This window comes from Protopterus annectens, chromosome 1.part1 (genome assembly GCF_019279795.1).
Source record: "Protopterus annectens isolate FY-2018-M chromosome 1.part1, PAN1.0, whole genome shotgun sequence".
In the NCBI taxonomy this organism is placed as follows: domain Eukaryota; kingdom Metazoa; phylum Chordata; order Ceratodontiformes; family Protopteridae; genus Protopterus; species Protopterus annectens.
The window spans coordinates 849,845,254-849,858,682 of record NC_056726.1 but is presented as its reverse complement, the minus strand read 5'-3'; the positions used below and the strand labels follow the sequence as shown (position 1 = coordinate 849,858,682).

The 13,429-nt window shown below is 42.7% G+C and overlaps 1 protein-coding gene across 1 annotated transcript in view; it reads left to right on the top strand.

Annotated features, from left to right (window-relative positions):
- Positions 1-13,429, top strand: part of LOC122815150 (probable E3 ubiquitin-protein ligase HERC1) — a 5,886,073-nt gene that overhangs the window by 309,326 nt on the left and 5,563,318 nt on the right. The window contains exon 2 of the mRNA XM_044087407.1: positions 12,212-13,175. Coding sequence (XP_043943342.1) covers positions 12,240-13,175 — 936 coding nt within the window. The 5' untranslated portion in view covers positions 12,212-12,239. The remainder of the gene's footprint in view (positions 1-12,211; positions 13,176-13,429) is intronic.

Below are 13,429 nucleotides of genomic sequence, written 5' to 3'. Positions count from 1 at the left end.
TCCTCCCTCTTGCACGTATTCACATGAGAGTCCTTCAGTGGAATCTAGCAGTTCAATGGTCCTGGCTAGACCTCCCGATGAGTTTCTACATCGAATCAACCGGACATGCAGAACATCACTCCAGTGGTGGCTTCAATCAGTGGACATTTTTGTGGGGTGCAGCTTTCTAGCCCAAGCCATGGTGACCACGGACGCCTCCCAGCTAGGGTGGGGGGGGGCACTTTCTGGGAAGAATGGTCCAAGGCATGTGGTCCCTTCCAGAGACCAAGCTACACCTCAATGTCCTGGAGATGAGGGCAGTGCTTTTAGCGTTGAGAGCCTTCCACCCTGTCCTACCTCCGGGGACGGTAGCCATTCATTCAGACAACATGTCTGTAGTCTGGTATATAAACAAACAGGGAGGGACCCAATCCTACCCCCTTTGTCGTGAGGCCATGACGGTTTGGGAGTGGGCCATATCCACCAGCCGGTTTCTCATAGCAACGCATATCCCAGGACGCTCCAACATTCTAGCGGACAGTCTCAGCAGGGCAATCCTTCTGCCTTACGAGTGGTCTCTGAAACAATCGGTGGCAGAGAAAATCTTCCTTGTTTGGGGTCAACCTTGCTGCAATCTCTTCGCATCTCCTTCCAGCACGAAGTGCAGCAACTTCTTCGCTATGTTTATCCCCCGTTACCTCTTATTCTGAAGTTCCTTCAGAGAGCTTGCCGACTGCAGTGCAAAGTCATTCTCCTAGCTCCCTTCTGGCCTCACCAAGTGTGGTTTCCCTTCCTATGGTCTTGCCTGTTGGCTCCTCCATGGACTCTAGATCCATGTCCGGATCTAATTTCTCACCCGTCGGGCATGCCCCTGCTCAACCTGGACAGTCTCAAGCTGACGGCGTGGCTGCTGCAGTTCCCATGATCATCAGAACTCCCAGACTTTCGTCCCCTGTTAAGAACATTCTGGTAGCTTCTCTTAAAGCCTCCACTAGGAAACTCTACAATAGCAAGTGGAGGTGTTTTTGCGTTTGGGCCTCTCAACGCAATCAGAACCCGTTTACAGCCCCCGTTTCGGTCATACTGGATTTTTTTGGCCGATATTTTTCTATCGGGCGCAAGTGCTTCCACCATCAAGGTTCAACTGGCTGCCATCTCTAATTTTCATGTAGGTGATAATAAGGTTGCTCTGGCTTCTGCCAAATTATGTAAAGCTTTCCTGAAGGGCACTTTTTTATTGCGACCACCAGTTAAAGAAACAGTGTCCCCCTGGGATCTGACTTTAGTCCTTCAAGCTTTGACCTCTTCCCCCTTTTGAGCCAGCTGGTTCAGTTCCAATGAAGTTTTTGTAATGGAAGACAGCATTCTTGGTTGCCATCACTTCAGCTAAGAGTTTCAGAGTTGCAGGCCTTATCCTCCTTCCCCCCTATTTGGTTTTCCACAAGGATACCCTTCTTTTCTTCCCAAGGTGTCCTCAGCAGCCAATATTAATCAATTATAAAATTGCCAGTCTTCTTCCCAAATTTCCCAAATAGAGGTGAACATAAGTTTCATTTATTGGATGTCCATAGACAGCTTCATTTTTACCTCCGTAGGACTAAACCCTTCCGGAAGTCGGATCAATTGTTTGTCTCTTTTTCAAAACCATTTTTGGGCAAAGCAGTTTTGAAAGTGTCCTTAGTAAGGTGGATCACTCTTTGTATTGCACAAGTTTATAAGGACAAAGGTTTATCTCCTCCTGGTGTATTGAAGGCTCATTCCACTAGGGCAATGGCCACTTCTGCAGCTTTCTGGTCAAGAGTTCCGTTAGATGATATCTGTATTTCTAGAGGGAGAGCATCCTTTGGCTCTGCGGTGCTCAGAAATATCCTTCCATAAAGGCCTCCCAGGAATACTAGTAGCTGGGGACTCTGTCCCATATGTGCAGAAAGAATGAAGTTAACTACTTCAGATAAAGAAGTTATGTACTTACCATAACGTTCCATCTGAGTAGTTAGACTTCATTCTTTTGCACCTTCCCTCTCTCCATCCCCCTCCTGTTTAGGATTGTGGTTATGTTGCCGTTTAGTGACAGCAAACTCGATCTGGGGCTAGATAGGAGGAAGTGATGTAATATAGGTAGGGGAGGAGCTTGGAGCTCAGATCTGATGCTTGAAAAGTTTTGCTGGCTCGGATCCGAATCAGATCCGTATACCCATATGTGCAGAAGAATGAAGTCTAACTACTCAGATGGAACGTTATGGTAAGTACATAACTTCTTTTTAGACACCATGGCTAACAGTTGTATCAGTTAAGATGCTGACTGTTGTAATTGCTGAATCTCTGGAGTCTAAGGCTTCCTTTACCCCAGCGAACACAGACTGTAGGCCAGTTTCCCCTAGGTCTGTCCATTCTGTTTTATTTATTTATTTTGGACTATCATAGGCAAGCTTTGAAAATTAAGTGCTGTGGATCCTAGTGTCTACTGTGCCACCTTCCAGCTTCTTCTATAGCTTATAATACTGACTCTAATTATGAATGAAGTACCAGCCAAGTTGACATTATCATTTTTGGCACCAGTCTGTCATATATTTGAGTTCCTGGCATTAGTGCATGGGTTTTCTGACACAAGGCTTATGGCCCATTTCTCAGATGCCACCTTGAACATCTGCTGCTGCAGTGCTGGTAAGAGGCCATGCTCCTTCCTTTTGCCTCCAGTTTATCCAGTTTAGGGGCATTTAGGCTTATATGGTAACAGGGCAAAGGCTACTTGTGCTTGTTGCAGTCTGTTCAGGTATTTCAAAAAAGGATTTTATATTCCTCTTGTGTCAGAGCCCCTGACCAAATTAGGTTGAAGGGCTGTGGCCAACATTGGGCACATTAATACCCATGCAGTTCTTTCATGGAAAACCTATACGACGAAGAAGAAGAGAAAAACCTTGCCATCCTCCATTCCCTAGGATGATCCCATGTTGGGCAAGTACATACAGTTGATGCAGTAATGAGGAGTCTAGCCAACTGGCACCATCTCTTCTCCCCAGCATATCCTGCAGAAGGCGTACAGGTTCATCCACAGTGTTCCTGGATGGTTCTGTTATCGGTGAGCATTCCTCAAAGATGTTCTCATTTTTGTTTAGGAGTGTGTGTGTGTGTACAGTGGTCCCAGTTCCTAAGGCCATATGCTTCAGCCCCCACCCCATAAAAAAGTATTTTGTTGAGTCAGAGGTCCCCAAGACAAGCTTTCCTGGGTGGATTAGAAGAAGGCTACAGCAATTCAAATCCTGGCTATCCATTTTCAAAACAGGGAGTAGTGTGTGATGGGCAGCTTTATGAAGTATATTTTCATGTCCACCATGGTGTTTTTGCAGACTCTCAAGTATTTAGCGCATGATGTATTGACAAGATGATTTAGGCATTGGAATGCGTCCCAGGCATCTCACTAAAAGAAAAACTGCAGATCTAAGCCAGTCTCATAGTCCTCATGCTGTAGAAAGTGGCTGAGGGTGCTGCACGAGTTGCAGGATCTGGCATTGCATATGTTGACATTTGCGGTTGTGTGTTTTTAAACACCTTTATTAAATTGCCACTTAAGACATAAGCACATATATATATATATATATATATATATATATATATATATATATATATATATATATGTTAATAGAAAAGAAAATAAACCATATTGACATTTTTTCCATTTACACATAGTATACATTACATGCTTGCTTTCTTTCTTTATAGTACATCCGCCATTACATAAATTGCTCAATTCCTGCCTTCCCTTAAACCTCACTCCTCCCTCTGAACATTATTCTGCATGTATTTTTTCCACTATTTTTATGTAATTCACTTATTCCCTTTTCTAAACAAAAATTCCTTTCCCAGTTATTTTTATCTTTTTTGCAGTCTTCAAATACAGTTGGTTTAGGTTTTGATTTCCATTTTCTAGTAATTGCTTTTTGGAAGCTAACAGAATACACCTTGGCTGTGTTTAACCAGCTTCATTAAGGGTATCATGAGATCTTTTTTAGATTTGCTGTTATCATGTCTCCTTTTGTGTAGGAAAGAAGTACAGCAGCAGCTTCTCAAGAACATTGGAAACAAGTAAAACTGTTCTGGGTGCTAAATTCCACTCTCCACGGAATTCTTCTACCCAGGTGCAGAGAAGCCAGTGCTAGATGTGGCTCTTGACAGGTCATACAGCAGCAGCAGTTTCAGCAAAAGGAGGCCACTGGGATCAGGAAGCTCCTTCAGGTCTGTTCCCTGCAGGGTTTTTGTCACAAGGATAGGGTTCTTTGGTGCTTGCTGGGAAACCCAAGATGGACAGTAGCAGTCTTGAAGACATGTGCCACTATCATACTGTGGAAGTAGCCAGGTGTTATTTTCCCCCTCACTTGTTTGCATTAAAGAAGAGGATAACCAGGGACAAAGTAGTTAGTGCCAAAGAAAGCAAAGACCTCAGGCTGGTACTGGCATGTAGTAACTGAAATTTCTTTATCCCAAATGAACGTTTCTGATGGGCATGGTGTTGTCTATCCTCGTTTGTGAGAAGACGACTGGATGACCTCTTTGGACAACCAGGCCATCTACCCGCATATAAAGATTGCTGAGAAGTCTGGAAGGTATGAACATTTCTGGGTAGTTGCCATCACTGTCAGTACAGGACTCTGTCCTTCAGTCTCATCTCTGCCCATGGTGTTTACAAATTGTATGCTCATATTTACAGGTCACCAGAAATTGCAGAGAACCAGATCATCCCTCACCTACTGACTTTTACTCCTTCTCCAAGAAAGAACTGATGCAACACAGGCAGTCTTTGATCAAGTTGCTTTTTTCCCCCAGGGATTGTGGTAAACTCTGTAAAGTCAATCAGTCTTGTATTTCAAACTTTACTCCTTATGACTTGTACTCCTAAATACAAACAGTTATTGGGCATTCTTGCCCCAAGGCTTTTGCTTCCTCTGCTGAGGTTGGTAGCCCTTAATTCATCTATCTCATTCTAGGTCACTGGACATTTATCTCAAAGTGGTAGGACCCATAACAGCAGCTATGGTACCCCTTGTCAGACTACCCAAAGAAATGCTGCAGTAGATATTCGGGTCCAGTTTTCCCAAAAATGTAAACCCCATGTCCTTTCCATTAAAGGTTTCCAGTGCTTGTTTGGTCTATCTTCTGTGGTGTTTGGATACTACCCAATTTAAAGGCTGGAAATATCTTGCTTACATTAACTTTTGCAAGGTGTTTCTGCATGGCACTTTCCACATCACTACACCTTCTCCCATTTATGATGATCCACCATGAGATATTTAGTTTTATTTTTTGCTGGGAAAACCTCCTCCTTTTGAACCCACTGCCTCTACAATGCTAAAGTACCTGTCCTGGAAATGCGTGTTTCTTTTGACCAGTCCTTCAAACAGAGGGATTTTCTAAGATGCAGGCTGTTAGACCTTGATATTCCACAAAGATGGGGTGTTGCTTAGAACAGATCCTTAATTTATTAGAAAAGTGGATGAAAGAGTCTAGTTTCAACCATTATGCCAACCTTCCTGTTTTCTTTCCACCACATTCAAACAGTGGAATGCATTTTTACTGTATAGATGACAACAAACTGCTTAGGTTGTTTCCAGGCAAGACTTGGTCAGTCTGCAAAGATGATTTTATGTATTTTCTTTGCAACATCTAAATTTGACCAAAATATTTCAGTACTAACTTTTCTTGATAGTTAGCAGATTACATTGAATTTTGCTACTGAGATATGGCAAGCCATTTTGCAGTTAACAAGGCTTATCGTACCAGTATTAAAAACAAGTTTAGCTACATGCTTTCTTAATGCTACACTGAATGGTATTTGTGCAGCTGCAGAATTGGTCTTATCTTAATTTCACTGCAAGGCATGAGCTGCATGTGATATTCAGGCCTTTTTTGGTGCCACTGCTGTCCATAGTATGGTCCGTGAGGTAACCATGAAGAAAGACTAGCCAAGAACACAGGACTGACCTCTTATGATGTAGAAAAGCAGTGTACTTGCCATAATGATGTCTACAAGAAGAATCTGGATTCTTTGCAAAATACCCTCATCCATTACCCTTTCTTTTGTGTGTTTTATCTGGAGTCTGCTTTCCTTCTGTTGAATATTGTCATAGAATAACTGGAGATAGAAGCAGGTGTGGTTGTTAATGGTAAGGTTCTTGACAGCCTGGGGAATTTTACATATTGAACTGTCCTAAAACCCGAGGTAATAGTCATGCTGAGTACAGTGGATGGATCTTTTATCTTGCACATCTATTGCTACTTTAAGTATGTAGCTGATGTTCTTCGTGTTTCATTGTTGCAGTCATTACATTTGGGTAATCTGCTGGCAGGTTGCCCTCAGTCAGCCTGATTAACAAAGTTTTGGGTCCTGACCCTTCTTCCATGACGTCAGGTCGTCAGGGGTATAAAACATGCAGCCGACGCCATTACATCAGTCTTTCTTGCTGTGCGGTGCCTAAAACAGAAGCAGTTCACAAGTGCCAGTCGGCTGACTCCTGAAATTTTTGTTTTCGAGTTTCAGAATCAAAGTCTTCAACTAAAAAGCTATGTACCCCGTTGGGGAAAATTTTTCCTGCTCCTTACCGATGTCAGTAAAAGTTAATAATTGCATTACTTGTGGGAAGCAAATACCTCATAAGGATTTTCATTTGTACTGTATTCCTTGCCTAGGCCCTGACCACAACGTACCTTGCTGTCGGTTTTGTGCTAAATTTAATCGACACAGTATTAAATGTCGCCATATTTTTGCTTCTGAATATTTTGGCTCACGCTTTAATTATCCAGAAATGTCGTAGGTTAGCAATCCGACTACCGGGATACCTAAAAAACACAAAGAAAAAGACAGAGACAGGCCGTCGAGGTCCAAAACTGACTATGGCGCTTCTCCTAAGCCAGTCGCCTGTTCTCCGGTACTCAGTGAGGCTCTTTCGCAGCCCCTGATACCCGCTACTTCTGATTCGCAGGCCTCTACTGAGACCCATTCGGAGTCCGGTATGCCGCGAGATGCTTCAATTATGGAACCCGCGGATGTCTGTACCTTAGATGGGTCCGGAGCCGCTGTGCAGGCACCGGCTTCTGAGGGTGTTTTCAGGCCTACAGATTTGTATATTAGACCAACGCCATCTTCAAAACTAAAGCCAAAATCTAAATCTATGTCTAAAAAATAACGCCTGGGCCACATGTGCAGGCCCCTATGCCTAAAAAACAAATGATCAAAATGGCTGAAGGTTTAATTACACTGATCAGGGGTAGCCAACCCCCTCCCCCTTTTAAGAGGCCTAGGCAAGACATTGATTATGAATCTTCTGAACAGGATTCTATTTCTTCTGACTCTTCTAATGAACAGGATTTGTCTATACCTACTTATGAGGACTCTGATGCAGAAGATTCCATTCCTTCTGCTTCTCCCCCTGAGGATTTTTCTTTTGGGGAAACTTTACTTACCTTATGGGAACATTTCCTCTGGGAAAGTCAGGATTTCTCTGAATCTAAAAAGAGACTTGGGGATTTTCTTCTTCTTCCTCAACATAGGTCTTTGGCTATACCTCCTGACCTAGACATTGTTGATGATGTTTTTTTTCAGAATCTAGTATGGCTCCTGATTCGCTGCCTCCAGCTCCTTGTAAGCCAGACAGATACTACAGGGTTCCTGACTCCCACAAATTCCTTTTCAAAAATCCAATTGCAGATCCTGAAACCATTTCTCAGGGTCCGAATGGCATTAAGACCTCTACTGCTAAAAATCCTACCCCTTCTGATAGAGATTCCAGGGCGCCGGATAGATGGGGTAAGAAGGTTTACACTTCTGCAACCTTGGCAATCAGGGCTTTAAACTGTCAATTTCATATGCTTAAATACCAGCAGCATATCATGGGACTGCTTAAACAGAAAATTATGTTAATTTCTGACTGTGTGGAAAATAAAGATTTACAAGATTTATTGCATTCAGGTGAACAAGTTGGAAAATATACTTTGCAAACTCTGCCTGATCATTTTAAAGCAAAATTGTTGGATGCTCCTTTACAACAGGACTGTCTCTTTGGTAATAAGGCTGGAGATGTTTTAAAAAAGATGGAAGATGAAGCTAAATTTATGCAAACTATGACAGATTTCTTACAAGTGCAACCTCCAAGATTTAGTAGGCACTGGCCTACTAAGAACTGGTCCTTTCCAGTTCCTTCGAGAGCCACTCAAGTCAAACCCAGACATTCCAAAGGCTCCAGGTTTCAGTCACAAGGGACTTTTAGAACAAAACAATGGGGTGCCTCCCCCTCCAAATCTGGAAACAACAAGGCACCTCCCTATGGTAAGTAGTCTCAATGACTTCCCTCTACACTTACCAAGCACTTACCTTTCAGCCGTCCCTTTGGCGGGAAAACTGGCACTTCATGTAAGAAGCTGGCAACTTATAACCCAGGACAAATTGGTTTTAAATATAGTATCCCAGGGATACAGATTTCATTTCCACACGTTGCCAATCCCAAACGGATGGCCAGACCTGCCCCCAAATCCATGGGCAGAGACCCAGAAACAAGTACCGTCTCTCATGAACATGGAAGCTATTCAACCAGTCACAGAAGAAGAAAAGGGACAAGGTTTCTATTCAAGACTTTTCTTGGTACCCATACAAGACAAATCATGGTGTCCAGTTCTGGGCTTATCTACTCTAAACACATTTCTGGGCATTCCAAAATTCAAGATGCTGACTCTTCAACAGTTACTTCCCATGCTAGGCAAAGATGCCTGGTTGGTGATGCCTGGTTGGTTACTCTAGACTTAAAAGAGGCTTACCTGCATATCCCAATCGGGGAATCTTGCAGAAGATACCTCCGCTTCAAAGCAGGCTATTTGCATTACCAGTTCTCTGCACTGCCCTTTGGCTTATCTACTGCACCCAGGGTCTTCACAAAGTGCCTGGCTCCAGTAATTACATTTTGCAGGCAAAGAAATATTAAAATATATCCATACCTGGACGATTGCCTAATTCAGGCAGAAAACAGGGACATTCTTCAAAAACAGCTGGCATTTGTAAAAAAAGGTTCTAACTTGTCTAAGGTACACGATAAACAAAAAGAAATCACAAATGGTACCCTCTCAAAAAATTACATTCTTGGGTGCAAGCTTGAATACAACTACCCAGATGGCTTACCTTACGCCAGAAAAGCAAATTCATTAGGTGACTTCATACAGGTGGCCACAAAAACCCTACTATCTGCAAGACAAATTCTGCAAGCCTTGGGGTTCATGGCCTCCTGCATTCTTCTAATTCCATATGCAAGACTGCATATGAGGAAACTTCAGTGGTACTTGGAGTTTATGGAGTCAACATTGTCACAGCCTGGAAACAATGATTCCTATCATAACTTGCCTGCAACTAGAGTTCCTATGGTGGGCAGAGGCCTGCAACCAAAACAAGGGACTGCCATTCACTCCACCCCCTGTTGCCCAAACCCTAAATACAGATGCATCAGACTATGCTTGGGGGGGCTCATCTGGCAGGGAAGTGCATTCAGGGCAAATGGAGGCCAAATCAAATGCAACTTCATAGCAATTAAAAAGAGATACTAGCTGTACAGAATGCACTGACAGCCTTCAGGGACTACCTTCATCCAGGACAAATAATGATAAAGACAGACAACTCCACAGTTATGTGGTACATAAACAAGCAGGGGGGGTTCACACTCCTACCCCCTTTGCAGACTAGCCATGGCATTGTGGAACACGGCCTTGACCTATCAAATTCAACTACAAGCTCAATTCCTGCCAGGAGAGCTGAATACTCTGCAGACAAACTAAGCAGAAATCTCATGGACCCACACGAATGGAAAGTGGAACCACGGATTTTCAACATGTTGGCATGCAGATGGGGGACTCCAGACATAAATCTTTTTGCCTCACCCCAGAACTATCAGTTGGACAAATTCTGCACAAGAACTCATCACAAAAAAACCTGGAAAGTGATGCACTATCATTCAGCTGAAAAAAACCTATCAGTCTATGCCTTTCCCCCTCTGCCTCTGCTCTCCAAAGTTCTACTAAAAGTCGAACAGAACAAACCAAAACTGATTTTGATTGCTCCAGACTGGCCTCACCAACACTGATACCCACTCCTGCGCAATGTGTCACACCTTCCACCGTGGCACCTGCCTCAGGCACCTTACTGTCTCAGCAGAACAACCAAATTCTGCACACACAGCTCCAAACTTTGAATCTTGCCGCGTGGCTAATCACCTAATTTCACTCTTGGCATCCCTCAGCAAACCTGTGATGGATGTCATTTTGGAGGCAAGAAGGCCTAGTACTAGAAAATCTTATGCTGATAAATGGAAAGGATTCTGTGCCTGGAATCAATCACAAAGGATAAGCACAACACTGCCCAATATTCCTCAGATTTTACAATATTTGACTGAGATGCTTCACAAGGGCCTGTCCTTTTCTTCCATAAAAATCCATGCCTCATCCATTTCAGCTCATTACAACACAGAACCTCCCCTCTTCTCTCATCCTATGCTAAAGCAGTATCTTAGAGGGGCCAAAAACTTAAGACCACCCAGGAGAGCTCCAACCCCTGCCTGGGACCTCAATTTTGTATTGGAAAAAATCACTCTTCCCTCCTTTCAAGCCAGCTGCTACTGCAGACTTAAAATTTCTCTCCTGGAAAACAGCTTTCCTTTTAGCAGTCCCTTCAGCTAGAAGGATTTCTGAATTACAGGCTCTTATGGCAGTAGAGCCTTTAATTATTTTTCATGCAGACAGGGCGTCTCTCAGGACCAATCCATCCTTCATGCCTAAGGTGGTATCCAGTGTGGCTCTTAATCAGACCATTCATTTGCCAACTTTCTTTCCCGAACAAGGGGGAACGGATTCTGCATTCATTGGATGTACACAGACAACTTAGATTTTAAACAGGATAGAATCTCAAAGAAAATCTGAACAACTACTGGTGGCATTTGCTGTAGGGGCAGAGGGAAAGGCTGTTTCAAAGCAGACTATTTCCAAATGGATAAGCCATTGTATTAATTTCTGCTATATGCACCATGGTAAAACTATCCCCCAGGGGATCAGATCTCATTCCACCAGGGCTGCATCTACTTCTACAGCCTTTCTCAGAGGTGTTCCTACCAGAGACATTCTAGAAGCTGCTACCTGGAGCTCAGTTCATACGTTCAGCAAACATTACCATTTACCTTTCTTCTCTAAATCCAGAGCTAGCTTTGCCTCTGCTGTCCTGCAGGGCCTTATAGCTGGTCCTAATGCTGTATAAATCCATCCTCCCAACCATAGCTTTGGGAATCTACCCAAATGTAATGACTGCAACAGTGAAAACACTAAGAACATTACAGTTGTGTACACTTACTATAAATGTAGATGTTCGAGTGTATTCACTGTTGCAGTCCTGGTTACCCTCCCTCCAACCCCCTGTTTTTTCTCTTACTATACCTCTTCTTTCCTTTACTATGCTTAAAAGCCTTTTTGGTGTATTTGCTTTTGTTTGGAGGTATATTTTTGTGTTTTTAATTACTTAAATATTTGGCTCCCCCATATGGGGAGCACCTGACATCTGGGGCAAGAAAAACTGATGTAATGGCTTCGGCTGCATGTTGTATACCCCTGACGTCATGGAAGAAGGGACAGCAACCGATGCAGGACCCAATACTTTGTTAACCTGCCAGCAGATTACCCAAATGTAATGACTGCAACAGTAAATACACTCGAACATCTACATTTATGGTAAGTGTACACAACTGTACTTTTCCTAGCACTCTCACACTTCACATTCATAATGTGGAGAGAGGATTAGACCAGTGTTCAGCCTGATGAAGTCATGGCATTAGGTGAGACAGAAGCGCTGAATTGAAGTAAATTTTCAGGGTGGGAAGCACCTATTTTGCTTTACATTCTTTTTGAGTTATTTGTCTTTTCTTGGAGAATAAATCTATGGCTTGTGTGAGATTGCTTTTTTGTTACATGGTCATTATTATTTTCTACAGATTTCGAATTTCTTTTAACCTGATATACGCTATGCAACAGTGCATCTACTGTACCTTTTGTCAGAAGGGCTTGTGATAAAGGTCACTGCATAGTAATATGCATTGTCAAATGTGATTTCTGATGCATTTGTGAATAATGTAGAGCAAGACTATGTTACAGATAATTGCAGATAAAGATGTATATGGTTTTCAGCAGAGTTTTGTTGCTTAACTCCTTTTTTTTTCTTCAGCCTTCATTTGTAGGATAATGACTTGAAAATGGTTTCCTGTTATACCCACGTGATACTGAAATGGCTGGAACACTTGAACAGTTCATGGGCTAATGAAGACAGTGAATTTGTTGCCACTCGTGAGGGTGCTTCTGTATTTTACAACAGACTTCTTGAGAAGAAAGAGGTATTTGAAATATGCCAGCCAGTCCAGGACCTCATTGGGCCAACGTTTCCAGATTTTGAGCATCATGATTGTGCAACAGAAGAGCGTGAGCAATATGTAACTGCTGCCCTTCAGAGTCAGTTCCACCTTGCTTGCCGAATCTTTGGAAACTTGCCTTATTCTGTTGTGCTGCAGCAGAGACTGATTTCTCTGCAAAGAATTTACTATGCACTTTCTAGTAAATATCACAGTCTGTTCAGAGTGGGACCACAGTTACCTCAAAGGGATGCCGAAAGCATTCATGAGTTATGCGTTGCTAACTTTCCTCAGAAACCCACTATTAAATCTGGAACAGAAGTTCTTATTGAAATGGGTGTTAGGACAGGACTCACCCTTTTGTTTGCATTGTTTCAACAGAGCTGGAATCGAACACAACTGGATTCCAGTCTTGGCTTGTGTAGTGAAGTCTTGGATACTGCATCTTTAGTGCTGAGTTCCCTACCTCCCCTATCCTTGGCTAATGAAAATAATATTCCTGTGGTTGGGCTTGATTGCTTAAATCAAATAACCATCTTTCTGAAGAAGATGGCCTTGTCTGGTTCTGGAGCAGACTGCACTGGGAAAAGACTTGCTGCTGAAGTCCTGTTGAAGCTTGCTGTCCAAAGAGGGAAACTGCGATTCTTGTTTGACTGGATTGAGATGGCCCTAGCAGCTACACCAGTATCTGCTTTTAATAAACCATCTCTAGCTTCAGGACAGGAAGGGATGATGAGCTGTGACTGTTTACAAAGTGCCTTGCAACAGATGAGGCAGTATTCAGTAAGTAAGACTAAATATGTAGGTGCAGATTGCCCTTTGTTTGTATTCATTTTATTTTCTGTTTTAGAAAGCAGAAGTATTCATTTGTACTGAAAGACTACATTATGTATCTATCTAATTACAACTGGTATTCTGGTTTATTAAATTCTCCTCAAAGAACGCGGCTATATAGTATGTACAGTACTGAGGATAATTCTGAGGTATAACATTGTGTTCTACATTGGCATGTGAAGCTGGAGTAATGTTTTAAAGTT